The following is a 17,485-nucleotide window of genomic DNA, read 5'->3' as shown; positions in this document are numbered from 1 at the left end:
CAACTAAATCCAGACTAAGGCTGTTTTAATTAGAACTCACTGGTATTAAATTTTACCTGGTTATGGGTGACAAAACTATTTGCAGAACAAAACCCTTTTACTTGGTCCCCCATCACGTGCCATGATGATGAACAGGCCAAAAGCTTTTACAAGTCTTGAAACTACTGTTTTGCTTATTCATTTCAGAGCAGCATTGAGTTGGGGCTGAATCAGCCAATTAGATATTTGCTCCTGGTATAGAAAAAGCACTTACGATATACATTTCTTAGATGCCATATTATATTCTATACCATCTGCAAATCGTAAACCGAGTTTTGGTGCTATTCTGTTGATTCTCATACAATGGCTTTGGCGATACAATCAAAACAAGAAAGCATCCTCGTGATCCACTAGCGGTCAAACTATATAAGATAAGCTGCATGAACCCCAAAAAAAAAAAAGGCTGCCTACTCATTTCTCTGTAAATATATTGCATCTTTAACAATCAAGTTGGTTCAGTGTAATATGTGGTGGTCCTAATACCGATACAACTGTAAAGGATACTAATTACATCGCTAAACAAAAAGAAAAACAGCTCATTGACTTTATTACAGTTTCAAAAATTAAAGAAGAATGATGGCATATGCTGTAAGTTTTAGCGGGAAAAAGACGTAAAGATGATCAATTTTCCTGTCCCAGGAAGCCTTTTGCTTTAAGGCTATCCACTGTATCCCGAACAGCATCTTCCACGGGTGTAAAAACAATCCCAAGATTGATCAATCTCCTTGCAGCATCTTTGCAAGCCACCAAACCTGGATCTGTCTCACCATCGAACCTGCATAGCAGTCAGAGGTCAAAATTATCAAACAAAAAGGTGTCAATTATATGAAGAGGATCTTATAACGTTGGAAAAAGGTTTATAATATCTAACATTCATTAGCTTAAACAGGTTTCTAATTCGTCAATATGATGCTGGCTTCCACATCCTCCTCAGCCTTTAGTTTCAATTGAATTTCCTTTAATCCAGAACTCAAATTAGTCTAGAGTGTTGTGACATACCCTTTGATCAATCACTCAAGGAAATTACATAAAAGAAGCTACCGTTGAATAAGAAGCTCTGCACAATGAATTCACAAATATTTCAAGCTGGCGTATGGGAAGCAAGATGGAGATGATTGAAACAGATGTCTAATCCTTTACTTTATTTGCCTACAACTTTTGTTACTACATGCAAATTAATTTTGGGGCCTAGTTAAAACTAAAGATGGCCTTTGCGGGTATGGATAAGTTTGAAGAACAAAATTCCACTGAAGCTGGGGCCTGCATGCCAAGATTTTACATATGAGGTGTAATAATTTTTCTCAATCGAGTAGAAGCTTCCACCCTGTGGGGTGGAACCACCACTATGGACAATCATGTAAACATGGTTGAAACAAGAAAGATAAAGTTACCAAATATTTAAAATCCATGTCAATAGAAAAATAAACACGACAATCTCTGCATCTTATGAGGCATGATTAATGCCATATATCTGGGTCCTCTGAGCTCTTTCTAAATCCTTCTTCACTGCTTTCATGATGGAAAGGCACATGTTTTTCAGAGCTCGAAAGCAATTCATGTATACTGGCCATCCAGATTCAAGGCATTGCAGCCATAATTGTAAATTACATGTGTTCTAAAATAGATGAGGGCTTGGGGATGTTCTTTTTTACTGCAATTTCCATTTAATGACAAATTTTTGACACTCTATAGATTTTGCCGGCTGATGTAAGTTGTAGAGTTAAGACATAGTTTCTCAACTCTGTAGCATACAGATAATTAAGTTCCACCACACTCCCAATTGATTGATAGTCACGAGTCTTCTTTTTTTTCATTTCGAAGTGTTTGATCCCCTCACATTTTAACTTATGATGAGGGTTCAAATTGAATCTTAACTAACTGCCTAATCTGTCAAATCAGTCAAACTGAAATTTGACCACCATGATCCAGTTAATTTACTGGTTCACACTTAATTTAGGTTTAGATACTACTACAAACTAAATAAATTCCTTTCATGAAGAGTTCCCCAAGAGGATAAAAATATTTTTCTCTTCAATTTCACTAAGAGGCTTTTGAAGTATTAGCACCATGAGTGTTGCACATCTGGGAGATATTATTTGACAGTAAAATAGGTGATTTTAGGGTTTGACCAGTTATGTTCCCTCTCTGAATTTTGTGTTAGAATTTCAAACAATTTTTTGAATAGCAGAAGACACAAGGTTTATAATTGCAGCTTTCAATTTGTAAAAGTACAGTTCAGTTATGTAACTCTACTTTGGCCAACATAAAATTTCAAAGTAGAAACAAAGTAACCAATTCATTTGAAATGAGGATCTGATTATGGAAGGCCTAAGAAGATGCAACAAAGACATATATAAAGAAACAAAATGCACAGACCTGTGAATAGGAAACTGAGGAAAAAGTCTTGAGACTCTATCTGCAAAATCACTGAACTGGTAGATACCATTAGTGCAAAGATATCTCCCAGAAGCATTAGGAGTTTGAAAAAGTAGTGTTTGTGCCTTCGCCACATCCTTGACATGCACAACCCCCAGCCAATGGTACTCCAGTGTATCTTTTGATCCCTGAAGCAGCTGCTGCAAAACAGCACAGCTTGCATTTAAACAAGGTTGCAGAAGTTGGCCAAGACATGCTCCTGGGAGGATTGCAACTACATCCAATTTGTTCATCTCTGCAAATTCCCATGCAGCTTTTTCAGCTAGTGTCTTTGACACGGGGTACCATTTCTGTAACAACAGTTACCAATAAAAAGTAATTATAACCAAATTTCACTGAGTGCACCCAACAAGCATCATGCTTCATTCTGTGAATGCAAGCTCACTTAATCAATATAGGACAAAACAACTTGTTCCCTTAGCATACATAAACAGGCAACACAATCATATAATTACCTTATATGTGCAGAATACACAGTTCTTCACATTTATTACGTTCATAACTAAAAAAAGTTCAATAAGATTTAGTCAATGAACATTTACCTAAACATAATTTTTTACCAAGCCCCTCTAGTTCAAAATGAAAGCTGTAAAATGCATAGTTTGACCTCTGGTATTCACATCCTTTATTCAGATGCAACAAACATATAGGATTAGGCATAAAACGTTTCTGGCACAAAAACTATTCATTCCCAATACATGGCTGTTAGCTGTTGATATAAAATGGATGTCTTGCTCAAGCTTTGGGTCCGAAGAATTTGTGAACCAACTCATAGAATTCATGTCTAAACAAATTCTTAGACGTCCTACACCAACTTTATATGATGATAAATTTGCAGCCCCTACATGCATATTTGCGCACAGTAAATGCAATATTATGTCCTCCAATTTTTCTCATTCCATGTGACTAGACACATACCCCACAATAGGGTTTAAAACAGCCAATATAGCTAAAGACTGCTTTACGCTTTCATTTTCAAAAAAGTGAGCACATGAAATTCCATCTCTAATGTTATTCCTCCATGTCAGTTTGTCTTCCACTCTAAGCCACTTTATACACTTCCAGTTTAGCAGATGATCCTCTGTTAGAATACCTTTATGTTTAGTTTGGGATCACCGTTCTCGCATAAAATACATGTTAATTAATTATATATAGTCAACACTCAGAGGAGCCAAAAGTCTTGACAAAGTTTACAAGCTCCTCTCCAGAGTTAAATTCAGAATAAAGTCATAAACCTTCAATTGGTAGCACTACTAAAAAAACTTATTTAAATAAAAAAATTTGCTTGATACATCAGCTTAAATTCAGTAGACTGAGCATGGTCAAGTAGGATAGGTTTCGACTTTCGAGCAAGGAAAAGCCCTGAAACAGGACCTCTCATCAAATAATCCAGCCTGTCACGTTTCATATTACACCCGGAAAAAAAAAAACATCATTTGAATTTTGTGTACAACCTCAAAAAAAAATATGCTAATTGCAAACAAAGAACCCCACTTCTGCTTTTCATAGCAGTAAAAGATATTCTCCTCAATTCCCAAACACGGGATATCTAATTTTACGTATATCCACCACTGCTTTCTAGGAACTTATACCGGAATTTAGAAAACACATGCCAACAGTCTTGATCAGAGTTTCCAAGTGTAGATTATCTATCATCCAAAATTTGTAACTTAAGAGAGAACCTCTGACCTGACGAGCAATGCAGTAGTCAAGATCAGTCCAAGAAGACTCATCAAAAACCTTGTTCCGGGGCCATCCCGGATTAGGCACCATAGCCGAAATCGACGATGTAAGCACCACCCTCCTCACGTTGTACATTTTGGCCGCCGCCAGTACGTTCAAAGTACCCTTGACAGCCGGGTCCACCAGCTCCTTTTGCGGGTCCACCGGGTCCTCAAGTGTGCATGGAGATGCCACGTGGAAAACACCCCCGCCGGCACATCCCTCAATGGCTTTGCGCATTGCTTCAGCATCCAAAAGATCGGCCTCGTGCACCACCAACCGGTCGCCGGCGGCACCAGGAAGTGAAAAGAGGTGAGATGGGTCAGAGCCCGGGAAAATGGAAGCGTGCACTGTGGTGTAGCCTTGGTCTAAAAGGGTCTTGATTACCCATGAGCCGATGAAACCGTTGGCACCAGTTACACACACTGGTTCTTTGGTGTTGATCAATTTTGTAGCAGCCATATCTGTTGGAAGCTGGGATCAACTTGAAATTGAAGGACTCCTTCTTTTTTTGTTTTAATTTGTGAGAAATAGAGAAATTAAAGAGTCTTGAATTAAATATGGATTTTTTTTTACTTTTTTTTTAACTAACTAGATAATGAGGGAGTATGATGTGGCAATACTAGATTGGATGAGTTTAATAGTAGTTTCATCGGATAGGTCACTACACTCAAGTAGGTGCATAGTATGTTGCATAGTTCATCGAGCCTTATCCAGTATTAATGTATTTATTAAATAATTATATTTATATGGGTTAAATTACATAAATGTTCAGAAATTATTAAGAAATTTCAACCGTTACTGGATAAGTTAGTTTCATGGGCATTGGAGTCAATTTAATCCCTTTTTTTAAGCTAACTAGCTAAGTGAGGGAGTACGATGTGCCCGTACTGAATTGGATAAGTTTAATATTGGTTTTATTCACTGCGTCAGCAGGCTCAAGTAGGGGTATACCATGTTCCATAGTTAATGGAGTCTTGTCCAGCATTCAAGGTTTTAAAACCTAAATCGTTCATTAAATCGGAAAAGTTACTAGGTCACGAGTCACTGGTTCAACTATTGGGCTAATCATTTTCAATCCGTGATGTCATACATAAATAAAAAATAAATTATATATTGTTAATTTTATCATATCTGCAATCTACACTTCCCACTGCAAAGGTTTAGGCATGTGATCATAACTATGGTTCTTTTGTTATTAAGTTTATAATAAAATAAACTAAAAGAAAAGCAAAGATACAAAGCAAAATACAAGAAAAGCAAGGCAAAAAAGAGCTATAAGTATACCTATATGACAAGCTTGACACCAAGAAAATAAGAATCTCATTTTAGAAAATTAGTATATTACAAAGTAAAACAAAAAAAATCATAGCGCATATAGTTTAGACACAAAATTGAGCTTTGGCAAAGGAATTTGAGAGATTAATGATGAGATGATAAAGAGAGGGATGATTCAAAAGAGAAAAAATTGAAGAAAATTAGTAAATTGAAGAAAGGAAGAAGATTGAAGTCTTAGGTCTTGACTTGAGTCGACAATAGGTTGCAGTTATCTAATTAGTTTCTATGTTTTTGTTTTTTTACTTTTTCTCCTCTTTTTAAAATTTTGACCAATTGAATGAACCAAACTAGTTTAGAAAAAATTGTTCTGGTTTGATGGTTCACCGATTGGACCAATCGAAACTGGTTTTCACTAAATACAACACTTTTTTAGTCCTACCGGGTTTAAAGCATAACCCCGCTAGGACAGCCACCCGATCGACGAGTTAATTGATTCGACGGGGCGGTCCAGGCTGGGTCTTAAAACATTGCCAGCATTAATATAAATATTAAATAATTATATTTACATGGGTTAGATTACGTAAGTGTTCGGAACTTGTTGAGAAATTTCAACTCTTACCTTCAGTAGTAGAGCTAGTTTCATGGGCATTGGAGTCAATTTCATCTCTTTTTTTAGCTAACTAGTTAAGTGAGAAGTATGATATGGCAGTACTAAACTGGATAAGTTTAATATTGGTTCTATCTAATGGGTCAGTAGCCCCAACATACTCAAGTAGGGGTATAGTATGTACTATGTTCAATAGCTCATAAGTTTTATCCAACATTAATATATATATATATATATATATATATATATATTAATTGATCATAAGTGTTCCGAACTTATTGAGACATTTCAACCCTTATCTTCTGTGGTATAACTAGTTTCAGAGTCAATTTAATCCACTTAAAATTTTAAAGGAATAAAAAATTCAAAAAAGACCTAAACCCTAACTTAACGATCGAAGTCAATCGAATCGAGTATGAGCTCTTTAATGATCTTTGCGAGTCGAATTTGAACTACTGTTCTTCTGCTCAATCGATCTCAAGCACTTAAGTTGAGCTTGAATTTGAGCATGACATTGCTCGAGCTCATTTCAGTTCAATTACACCATTAGGCCCAAATGCTCACTCACTAATAGTTAAGACCAAAAAAGGGTTAAAAAGCGGTTTAAATTTGGGATTCGTCAAAGGAATCAAAGTTGTGTAGAGGTTGAGTGATTTAAATTGACAATTTAGGGAAGGGTAAAGACAAACCTAAGTGTAATCTTTTTTGTCCATAGCAATGAAAATTCAAAATTTTTCAAAAAAAAAGAAAATCATTTAAAACGTTCCTTATATTTCGCCAAATAAATTTTTTTGACTTTCACTTTTAAAATAGTAATATTATGTCCCTTACAAAATCTAATGAATAAAATTTGATCCCAACTTAGGTTTTTGATCACCTTTTAACTTGAAAACACCACATAACTTATATACAATTATTTTTTTTATGTACAAAAAGGTTAGATCTGACTTTTTTAGTGGCAAAAATAAATATAAATTGGGTCCGATCCTACTTTTTTTTAGAAAAAAAAAATGAATATGATTTGAGTCAATCATACTTTTTAGGGACAAAAATGAATATAAATTAATTTTTTATTTGAAGTACAAATGTGATCTAACCTTTTTATCATTAAAACATTACCATATATAGGTCACTTGGTGAATTCAGAATAAAAAATGGTAAAAAATATAGTTTGGAACCAAATTTTTATCAATTTGATTTTTTAAGAAACTTAAAGTTACAATTTTAAAATTGAAGGATGAAAATTTTCATTCGATGAAATGTGAGAGATGTTTTAAACCATTTTTCAAAAAAAAAAAAAAACTATGAACATCTTCTTACCATCTACCATCATTCTTCCCTTCTTTTTTCCTTAATTGGCAAAATCTTTCTCTATTTAGCATAGCTTTTCGGGACAACTTATCACTAGCCGAATGTTATGGTAATGATATTTTCCTGCTTCGCTTTATTAAAAACTATCAAAAACTTCTTTTTTTCTTTGTCCAGCCACCTATATAATCAAATTCAGTAGCGAATACTACTAGAATATGTTGGAAAGTGTGCCGAAAAAAAAGAATAAAAGATGGTAATGAACGATAAGGGGCAATCTGCTTTTGGATTTGCCTATTTTAGCCTTGAACCGTTGAAGAAGAATATGGAACTATGGTATAAAGATTAAATTTTGAGGACAAAAACCAAATGAATTAGAATAGATGATTAAATTAAGACAAGTAAAAGTGTTGAGGACTAGTGAAACAATTCACCCTTCTTCAATATATATGTGTCAATTTGAATCTAAATTGTTGACATGTTTCCAAAGGATTTTTCGCTAGTATCATTGGAAAAACAAATTTTTGAACTAAAAGCGAATGCCAAATTTCAATTGAGAAATATTTACTTGTTCACGTTGTTGAATTTTCACTATTCGTTCCACTTTTCCGAATGAGTCGATTGACAAATTAGTCTCCTTTAAAATTGGACTATTTCAATAATTGGAGTATATATCCAATATATAAAATTAGAAGGGTGGTAGTTGGTGTAAACATTTTTGGTCATTTTTTGAATTTTCAATTTTATTCTTGTAGAAACTAAATTTTTACCTTAATTATCTAATCATATTTTGCCAACATAGCTACTCCGAACCACCTTTAAGAATTGTAAGTTGTAACTACCAAATTACTACAGCCTTATAAATAAAAGTTCTTTAATTGGTTTATATAAATTGTATTTATGTTAAAAACAAAATTCATATAATATTAATTCATTTTAATTGTTTTCAAATTACACATACATTAAATGTGCCCTTAATAGTAGTTGGAAAAATTTGCTAGTGAGTAGTGATTTGATTTTGTATAGTTTGCTCAGAGTTAAAAAAAAAAAGGGAAAAAAGAGCTTACCTGACTAATGAAAAGACTAAATTGGGCTCCAAATGAACGGGTGGCCTAATGAACGCCAACAACCACCGTAGTCCGGACACAGAAGCTTTCACCAATAGAAAGTCCCTCCATTTTTCTTTCTTCCCATCTTTTGATTTTAATGGGTTCTTTTTAGCAATGGATATATCTGCAGAGGGACTAAGATAGCTTACAACTAGAAGAATCGTTAACTGATACCATTTTTGTATGGTGCAATCAAGATAATTGAGAGAAGCAGAGATGATTGAGCATCAGTTTTGCTGTAAATGGTGTTCAAGATTGGTGAAATAGTCTTGGACTCATGAAAGTTGCAGCATCACTTGCCAAAACTTCACTTTTCTTATCAGCATACAATGGCTTTGCTGGTCCTGATACTGGAGGATATGGATTTTGCCATTCCTATTACTTTTCCAAGATTGTTGCCAAGAAAAGTAAGAAGCCTCAAGCTCCTTCACCTAAGGTAAAATTTTTAGATTCTTTTAGAATTGTTGATAATATTTTAATTGATTTGATGCTGATATGAACTGAGTGCGTTAATCAGTGATCGGTACATTATGTTTTGTGCATGGTTTGGAAAAAGATTGCATTTTTATGTGCTAAGATATGAAGTTGTAGTTGAGTAGTTGGTCACTTAGGAAACGAAAATGGGAAATGAATAGAAGAAAAGAGAAGTAGAAAGTTTTGTTATTTGTTTGGTCAAGTGTATACTTAGGCGAGTGAAGATCATGATCCTTACTTGGGGATGTAGTATGATGGATTTAGACAAGTACAAAGCTACCAAAAGGTTCTTCGAAGAAAATGGATGACTGTGAGGGATTGAAGGTCCTTTATAAGGCAAGAAGGTTTCTTTTGTCGTAGATGCAGTAGGGTTGATATTCCTTTTTACAATTTGAATTATCTTGGGTGAAATTTGGGGTGCGGAAAGGAAACTGAGAAGGTATATTTGAAGATTATGTCCTTTGGAGTATAGGATGAGTTTTAGAAGGCATTTGTAAAGACAAGACTTGGTAGTCCCACAGGTTGAGGTTTTAGTGTTTTGAAACTTCTTTGAAGGTTAGTTTTGCTAAAGATAGTAGTTGTTTAAATGGGAGATCACTGAAGATATAGGCCAAAGAAGAACCAAGCATTGGAAAATTTGAACCTAAAGATTCTAACATTTTGATTGCTTTTTTGGGAGATTTCGGCTGTTAGGTTTCATGGCAAGATAGATCAAGTATGTTCTTGTTAATCAGTCAGAACAGCTCAGTTGAATTGTGCATCCATGTACTGTGAGAAATAGGAATTCTAAATACATCTTTGGAGGTCAAAAGTAACAAAATATTAATAGCTGCCATTTCCCAACTCAGAAATGAGTCTGAAGATTGATATATACTTAAAAAAATGGGGAAACTTCTCTTTAAATATCAAGCAACTGATCATGAAATGCCAAAAAAGGGAAGGAAAAAAAGGGATGATGCGAATTTTCTTTGAACTGTAGGCTTGTTATAATTGAATAAGAGAACTGCACTAAAACCATTAATGAAGAAATATGAGAGGTCAAAATAATACCTTGTAGCACTTAGAGATAAATCATCTTACATATGTGATCCTTTTTTCTCCATGTTAACATGGATAATGTGAAAGATGATACAGGATCCTTGTTGGATGAAAAAATTCTGTTTCGGAAACGTGAGTTTCCTTCAATGATATGGAAAAGGAATAGAAGTAGGAAAAATAGGAGTTGGTGAATCAGAACAGAACGACGTGAATGAGCCAAAATTGGAGAGAGAAGGAAGAAGCCAGTATCAAAGGATGGACTCACTTCCATCTTGTTGATGTAGCAACATTTCAATAACGCATTTCAACCACTTGGTTATCTTTGATACATCTAAGGTCGTCTTACTTAAGGTGCATAACGCATGTAATGAAATAAACATATTCACGTGCATTTAACTGTATGGCATTTCCATGTACTTTCACTTAACATTCTTGTCATATCCCTAAATACTAAACTTTCTAGGCAATGTGATACCTAATATCTACCTAAACCTTCTTGTTAGCATCAAGTTTGTGAGCAAAATGAAGAGGAAGAGAGGGTGTAGAGAAAAGTATAATTATCCATATCTAGACCAAAATTCCCTTCCAAAGAAATTCTGAACCGTGTGAAGGCCAATGTGAAGAAGCCACAGATCTCCCTCATTTGGAGCTGCCCATCATATATCTATTCTTTTCAGTCAGTTAATGTGATTTTTTCTTTTTGGTGTCTTCTGGGCGTTGCTTTTAAACAAGAGAAAACCCTTGGTTTCTTCAGAGTTTGTCTTAAGATCCTGGAAAGGTCTTGTGAACAATATTCATTAAACTATCCATGTGTGCACCTTTAACTCTAAGAATCTTGCTTGTAACAGGGCTCTGAGATGCCACCTCCAAGAATCACAACAAACTTGAAGCAGAATTTACAGTTCTTAAGACTATGGAAGGTAATTTAACACCTTAGCTTCATGCTGGCTATATTGGGGACTATTTATGGTTACTGATATTGATTTTCTTGTTAAAATACTGTTGTAGGAGTTCCAAAAGAGAAAATCAAACACACCTAAGCCTGCAACTAGTTACCGCAGAAAGAGGGCAGAGAAAGAGGAGATTTTAGAAGAAGAAACAGAACTTTATCGTGATCCTACTTTGAGCCTTTACTAGTAATTCATTTTCCAGGTCTTCTTGGGTATCATTTGTTATACTCTATGTTACTTGGACTCTTCACTTTGCCCTGCTGTATCTGTCCGACTCTTCATTTTGCACTACAGTAGCCATGTTGATAGGACTTGGTAGCTGAGTCTGAGTAACATAGGTTATACTAGGTTGCTTTTTGGATCTATTTTGAAATTCTTTGAATTGTTTATTTCTATAATAGCACAAACCAAGGCATAGAAACAGCAGTTCCTGTTTTGCTTGTGGATGGCTATAATGTCTGTGGATATTGGCCAAAATTGAAGAAGCATTTCACAACTGGCAGATTAGACATTGCTCGGCAAAAGCTTGTTGATGAACTGATTACATTTAGCACGCTAAGAGGTTTGTGCATTTTCTCCTTTGGTAGTATTACGTTGTGTGGACTCTATTATTAAAGTTTCAAGTAGTATGATTAGGGTCTCCTGTTCTCTTTCTTTTGATAATTATGACCGAGCTTAATCAATCTAAGGTGGATTCTGCTCTGCTCTTGTTTGTGTAGATTTTTGAAATTAATTTTTTCTTTTGCATGGTATGCTTTTATTGACTCATTTTCGTCCTAAATTTTGTTTGGCCCTAATAAGTTTCAAAATATTGTTGTTAGACTATTCTTGGCTGCATATTAATAATTTGGGGGGAGTTTTTTCTTAGTTTCATACTTTTTCTCAAATAATGGCTCTTCAGCACTCTTGTCTATGGATTTTTTACCCTATATCAGTTTATTTACTCTGTTTAATATTTGTGCCTAAAAGAATTTTGTATATTTAGATTGGGAATCTCCATTTCTTTTATCACGTAAGTTGAGTTCTAGTGATTTTTAAAGGTTTTCTGATTTGTACATTTGCTCCAAAAAGAGAAAAATTGCCATTGGATTTGGTTTCTATCTAGAACGTTTCTAAAAATATTATATTTTATAACGAATTGCAGGTCCTTTCGCATGGACGCTTTCTTAAATGCAATAGGATACAGCATTTGTTAAATATCATGTTGCTGTTGAAACTCATTATAGCTTTGTATACATTTGCAGAGGTGAAAGTGGTGGTTGTATTTGATGCCATGATGTCAGGGCTGCCAACACATAAAGAGAGTTTTGCTGGGTAACTTCTTTTTCCTACGTCTTTGTTGTGTTTATACATCAGTATGCCCATTCAATTTAATATTATCTATTAGTTATTATTCTGGATTACAAGAACTTTTTGTTGTTCTGTCACAATGTATATTCTTTGCAAAGCATCGGAGTGCAAGTATCTGCCTATAATTTCCTGAGACTATTTGTCTATAGGAATCTTTAGAGTACATCTGTTCTCCTTAGTGGAGTCATCTAAGAATGAGTTCAGCAAATTAGTCTTATGACACATTTCTGTTGGTCAAGCACTAATGAATAGCAGTGTTGGTTGGCTCCAGTCACATCATTCTTATTGTTCAACAACACATTGAATAGTGGTTCTGCAACTAATCATTGGTTTTTTCAGTCCTCAATATGCCCATAAGCATTCACTAACAGAATTTGTATATATTGTTTTCTTGAAGTTATGTATGTCAATATATTACAGTTGACGTAAAATAGAAAATCATTTAACTATCATTCTTGCCAATAGATCTATATGTTCATTTTGGTGATGCAAGGTTAGTTGCTTATAATTCTCTTTGAGAGGAAGATGGAAAAACTTGTGTGAAAAGTATTCTCTTTTAATGGTGTCTCAAGTTTCTTTGTGTTTCAAATCCATTTTTAGCCTCAGTTGTCTATATTGAACATTAGCGGTTCTTTGCTTGATAAGCATGATAGAAGTTTTCATAACCTTAAAAGTTGTGAAATTGCAGCATTGACATGGTGTATTCGAGTGAAACCTGTGCTGATGCTTGGATTGAGAAAGAGGTACATCTTATCTTGCCACTTGAGTCAGGTTAATCATTTACACGACTCTCTTTCCTGTGTAATTTCTCAATATGGTTCTAGAAATTCTTCGTTCACTACTGCTTAATGAAATGTGTTCTAGAAGTAAGAATCTCCACCGGATGGACTGGCTAGCTCAGGCTAAAGTTCCAGGTGATGAAATGAATGTGATTCTAGTTGTTATCTCAAAATTAGTTCATCAATTTTGCTAATTTTAAACTTAAGAACTCTATCCACCTCCTGTCCCTTCTTTGATCTTTTACGTAAATATAACTTGTTTAGTTTGCCCAGGACTAGGAGTAGCATGCAAGAATAGAAGTCATAGCTTATGACTGTTAGGCAATGAACTAAAACGAGAAAAACTTCATCTTTGAGTTCCAAAATCTTACATTTGCTTCTACTGTTTTTCAGTTTCTCACTCTTTTAACATAATTTGTCTTTTACTCCAATGACTAGGTATTTATTCAATAATTTTGGGCTAGGGTTGTGGTCTTAGTTGAGATTGTGGCAGTGCATTCTGCTTTTGAAAGTGTAACTGTGATCTCCTAGCTTCTGCTTCATAGCAAAGACAATATACTTGTGCAGCCTGTCAGGGTGTGTAGCAGTTCTATTTGCTGCACCTTCTTGTTATTATTGCAATTTGGTGACATGTTATGTGCAGTTTCTGTTGTCATTTGGCTGTCATAGTTTCACATACATGACAATTTTGTGATCATCTTACTTTCTTAGTAGAAACTGTTTCTTTCTGTAAAGTTACCATTTGCATTGATCTTCTGATATTTCTGTCACATGATTAGGTTGTAGCTTTGAGAGAGGATGGCTGTCCAAAAGTTTGGGTTGTCACATCAGATCGTTCTCAGCAGCATGCTGCATATGGAGCAGTATGCCCTTAACTTGTAGATTAGTAATCCTGTTATACAGTTGTTGCCAAATTTAAAACTGATACTGGTTTTAATATCTTCATTAGGGAGCTTTTGTATGGAGTAGCAAGGCTTTGGTGTCTGAGGTAAAATTCCAAAGGAATATTGAGGCATATGGTGCTTTAGCATGATAATCGAATGGGAGTCAGTATGATGTCATTGTAGGTTTTCTAGATATCCATTTTTTCTTTTTGTGGAGAGTTGGGGATCGGGGTTTAAAATCTTAATTTACTCAGTGATGAGTGACTTCATATGCAGTATGACTTTGATTTTTTGGTTCAGTGAAAATTCCTGGTCTGTCCTTGCAAACTTAACAAATTGCAGGTTTCTCCTTGATTAATTTTGTGGCAAGCTGAAAATTTTCTTGATTTGCATCTTATTGCTGAGAGATTATTGATTTCCTTCTGTTTTCTTTTTGCCCTTGTTTTGGTGGTGTGGCTGGGATTGATGTGTATTTAGACTGAACAATATTTAGTATAATCACGATTTAGATAGATTTTAAACTTTCAGACAGTGTGCATTTGGCATGAAGTTGGACTTCTAGGTTAGATAGATATTCATAACCATTAGTTAGTTTTTCGCTCATTCTTTGCTCAAGTTTTTGATGCTTTAAGACTAATGCAGATAAAAGCTTCGCAAAAAGAGATGGAGATGATGCTCCGTGAACATAGGTACAATTCTTGCTCTGTGTGATCTCATCAATTCTTTCTTTTTCTTTTGGCTTGCCCATCCTTCTCTGTCATTTTCAACCCCCCATTCTGGATATAGTTACGTATGGGTAAATCCGGACATTTAATCCATTGATACTTGAATAAGTTAAATGGAGTGAAATTACTCAAGGCCATAGGACATTAGTATAATGCTATAAAAGTTTTGGAGATAGAGCTTTTAACAGCTGATCTTGGCAATTGTGTGTGGGGGGGGGGGAAGGGGTTTTCTTTATGGTTGAATTGTGTTTGCACAATGTAAAGTCTGTAAACCCCCCATTCCTTTTTATAATTGATAGAACTAGCTACTTTCTTTGCCTCTTCATGCGAGCAAATGAACCGCGGACAGATGCTTTCACTTCTGCAGTTTATGGAAATAACTGGATGGGCAGGGGATGCTCCCTTCCCATAATGCTGGTGTAGCTCTTATTCCTGTGAAGTACTTATTATTAAGTAAGCTATCAACTCTGACACCATGGTATGCCCCAAAGCCAAATAGGCAAGATGACTGATGGCAAGGCTGGCTACTTTGTCATCTTTTTTCAGACCTTAATTTTTTGCCCGACCAATCTGGAGTTAGTGAACATTCCCCACTTTATATTAAGTTTGTCTTTTCATCATCTGCCCATAGGGGCCAGGGGAGGCTTTGATCTTTCATACTGTTTCATAAAATCCATATCTTTACTGCTGTATGATTCTCTTCGTGGCTGTGGTTAGACCCAAAACATGAGGGAGGTTGGCGTTCTGTTAACATTAAGCTTTTAATGTTTTACATTCCTGTGCAGATCGACTTCCATGCAAGGTAAATTGCTGAAGCACAATCTTGATGCAGAGGTAGTGGATGCCCTCAAGGATCTCAGAGACAAGTTATCTGAAAATGAGTCCCGAAGATGACTTGTCCCCGTAAAATGATGTCCTTCACCTTGGCTAAATTGCCAACAAAATTAAAGCATATGCTGTCCAGTTATCTGCCTGAAAATATATTTCTCAGTATTTCAGCACAGCCATGTACAGCTTTTTGCCTGTGTTATGTTATCCTACCTCAGTCCCCTTCGCAACTCAGCTTAAAGCTGACAGCTTGCTTGTTCAACTTCTGTCTGTGCAAACTATATACTTTGTGGATGACTACTCGAAATGCGTAAAATTTCACAATTTGTTGCTCACAAGGCTTTGTTGGAGATTAGATGACCCTCTAAAGAATGCATAGTTTGTTTTTCTCTTATCTTTGTGCCTTGCTGTTATTTCTCTTGGATAATTTCAGAAACTCACTTGAGGTTTTTGACAATTTCATCTAGTTTCCTTGAAGTTTTTAAAATTACATATACCTCCCTTGAGTTTATCATTTTGGTAACAATAACCATTCAATGTTCAAAATTTTGAATGAATAATTCAAAATGTCCTCATAAAATTGTGAAATTTATTTTACCTTTTTATAAAATTCTTAAAAAAAAAAAGGAACATGCATGAAATCTCAAGCTTAATTTCAACTATCATCTATATTATATTAAACCTTTTATATTCCTATATTTCAAAGTAGTACTATTATCAGCATGATCACCACACCATCGGTCCTTAAATTCTAAAACCTTAATCTAAGTTAAAATCAGTATTATTAAACTTGAACATTTCATCAACTGCATTAGTATAATATTTTATCCCTCAAATGTTGAAGTCCAAACACGAGCCCCATTCTTTTTAACCCTTCAGCTTACATCTTCTTCTGTTTATCTCGAGATCCTCCAATCAAAGCTAAAACTAATTTGTAATATGTTAAAATTGTGTTTAGGACATGATTGGTTTATTTCATGGGTGAATCATGCTTTTGTTTTCATTAAATGTCCATTTGTGTGATGCATTCATATGCACAAGATTAAAAGCGGATTGTTTAATTGCATGAAAAATAGTACTATGTTTAGGTTGTTATGGTCATTTTATAGGGTCAAAGGAGGTAAGTGTAATATTGAAAATCTCAAAAACACTAAATGAAATTGTTAGAAACCTCGAGGGAGGTTTCTGAAATTGTCCTTATTTCTTTTTTTCGGAAGCAAGAGGATGGACATATACAGATTCAAGAATGTTGCTTATGTTGAGCAATACTGAGAATTATTATATTGAATTCCTCCGTTTGGATTAGCTTATTTTTCAAAAGAAGTTTTTCAAATACAATGTTATAGTAATACACAAACAAAAACAATTCAAAAAATATCTCGTCCATATAATATATCAAATATTTCAAAAAACATTCATAGTAAAAATTTGTCATATACACTACTACAGTAAAATATTTTAAAAATACCTCGAAAAACAGTTAATTCAGACGGATTTCTTTTTTTTTTTTGGCCACTCTTTTGTGGCAAAGTCCATCTTTCAAATCTTTCTTTCCTGGATCAGTGTATGAGCCTATCGTACGTTTTTGGGCTTGGGATTTCTTTGACTTCAAGGGGTCTGCTTGTAGTTTAAAACCCAATATTGTTTAGGAATCCCATTGGTCCATCGCCCAGAAATGTCCCGTGCAAGTCACAACACTTTACACTTTTTCCTGGTGAGAAAAAGAAAACAAATCTAGGGAAAAATTCAAAGATTAGCGCAGCATAGTAATCTTAATAGGGTTTGGCTATGGAGTGCCCAGCTAACAAGGACTTTTGGTATTAATTTTTTTTTGATAAAAGTAAAACTAATTCGAGAAAGAGTCTAACTAAGTTCAAGGTGCAATAAATTTGAATGTATACATTCACATGATACGTTAAGTGTAATTTAGGTGAAGCGGGCACCTATTTTAAAAAATT

The 17,485-nt window shown here is 34.8% G+C and overlaps 2 protein-coding genes across 3 annotated transcripts; one reads left to right on the top strand and one right to left on the bottom strand.

Moving 5' to 3' along the window:
• Window positions 1-429: 429 nt before the first annotated feature.
• On the bottom strand, window positions 430-4,716 carry LOC113762618 (cinnamoyl-CoA reductase 1). Its single transcript, XM_027306152.1, has 3 exons — window positions 4,165-4,716; window positions 2,416-2,765; window positions 430-814 (listed from the first exon to the last, which is right to left on the bottom strand). Exons 1-3 carry the CDS (start codon window positions 4,657-4,659, stop codon window positions 661-663), a joined length of 999 nt encoding a protein of 332 aa, XP_027161953.1. The 5' UTR covers window positions 4,660-4,716; the 3' UTR covers window positions 430-660.
• A 3,847-nt stretch (window positions 4,717-8,563) lies between these two features.
• On the top strand, window positions 8,564-15,882 carry LOC113764142. 2 transcript variants are annotated; one of them, XR_003467486.1, is made up of 10 exons: window positions 8,564-8,935; window positions 10,860-10,931; window positions 11,020-11,147; window positions 11,363-11,523; window positions 12,206-12,275; window positions 13,000-13,082; window positions 13,870-13,953; window positions 14,040-14,078; window positions 14,617-14,663; window positions 15,485-15,528. XR_003467486.1 is itself a non-coding variant. In XM_027308208.1 (10 exons), exons 1-10 carry the CDS (start codon window positions 8,777-8,779, stop codon window positions 15,591-15,593), a joined length of 924 nt encoding a protein of 307 aa, XP_027164009.1. In that variant the 5' UTR covers window positions 8,568-8,776; the 3' UTR covers window positions 15,594-15,882. The 2 variants fall into 2 exon arrangements, 1 of the variants encoding a protein (XP_027164009.1); XM_027308208.1 differs by having other exon boundaries at window positions 8,568-8,935; window positions 13,000-13,054; window positions 15,485-15,882.
• The last annotated feature ends 1,603 nt before the right edge of the window (window positions 15,883-17,485 follow it).

Source organism: Coffea eugenioides, chromosome 2 (genome assembly GCF_003713205.1).
Source record: "Coffea eugenioides isolate CCC68of chromosome 2, Ceug_1.0, whole genome shotgun sequence".
NCBI classification, from domain to species: Eukaryota; Viridiplantae; Streptophyta; class Magnoliopsida; order Gentianales; family Rubiaceae; genus Coffea; species Coffea eugenioides.
Note: the sequence above shows the minus strand (reverse complement) of the source record. Positions and strands in the feature narration are given on the sequence as shown.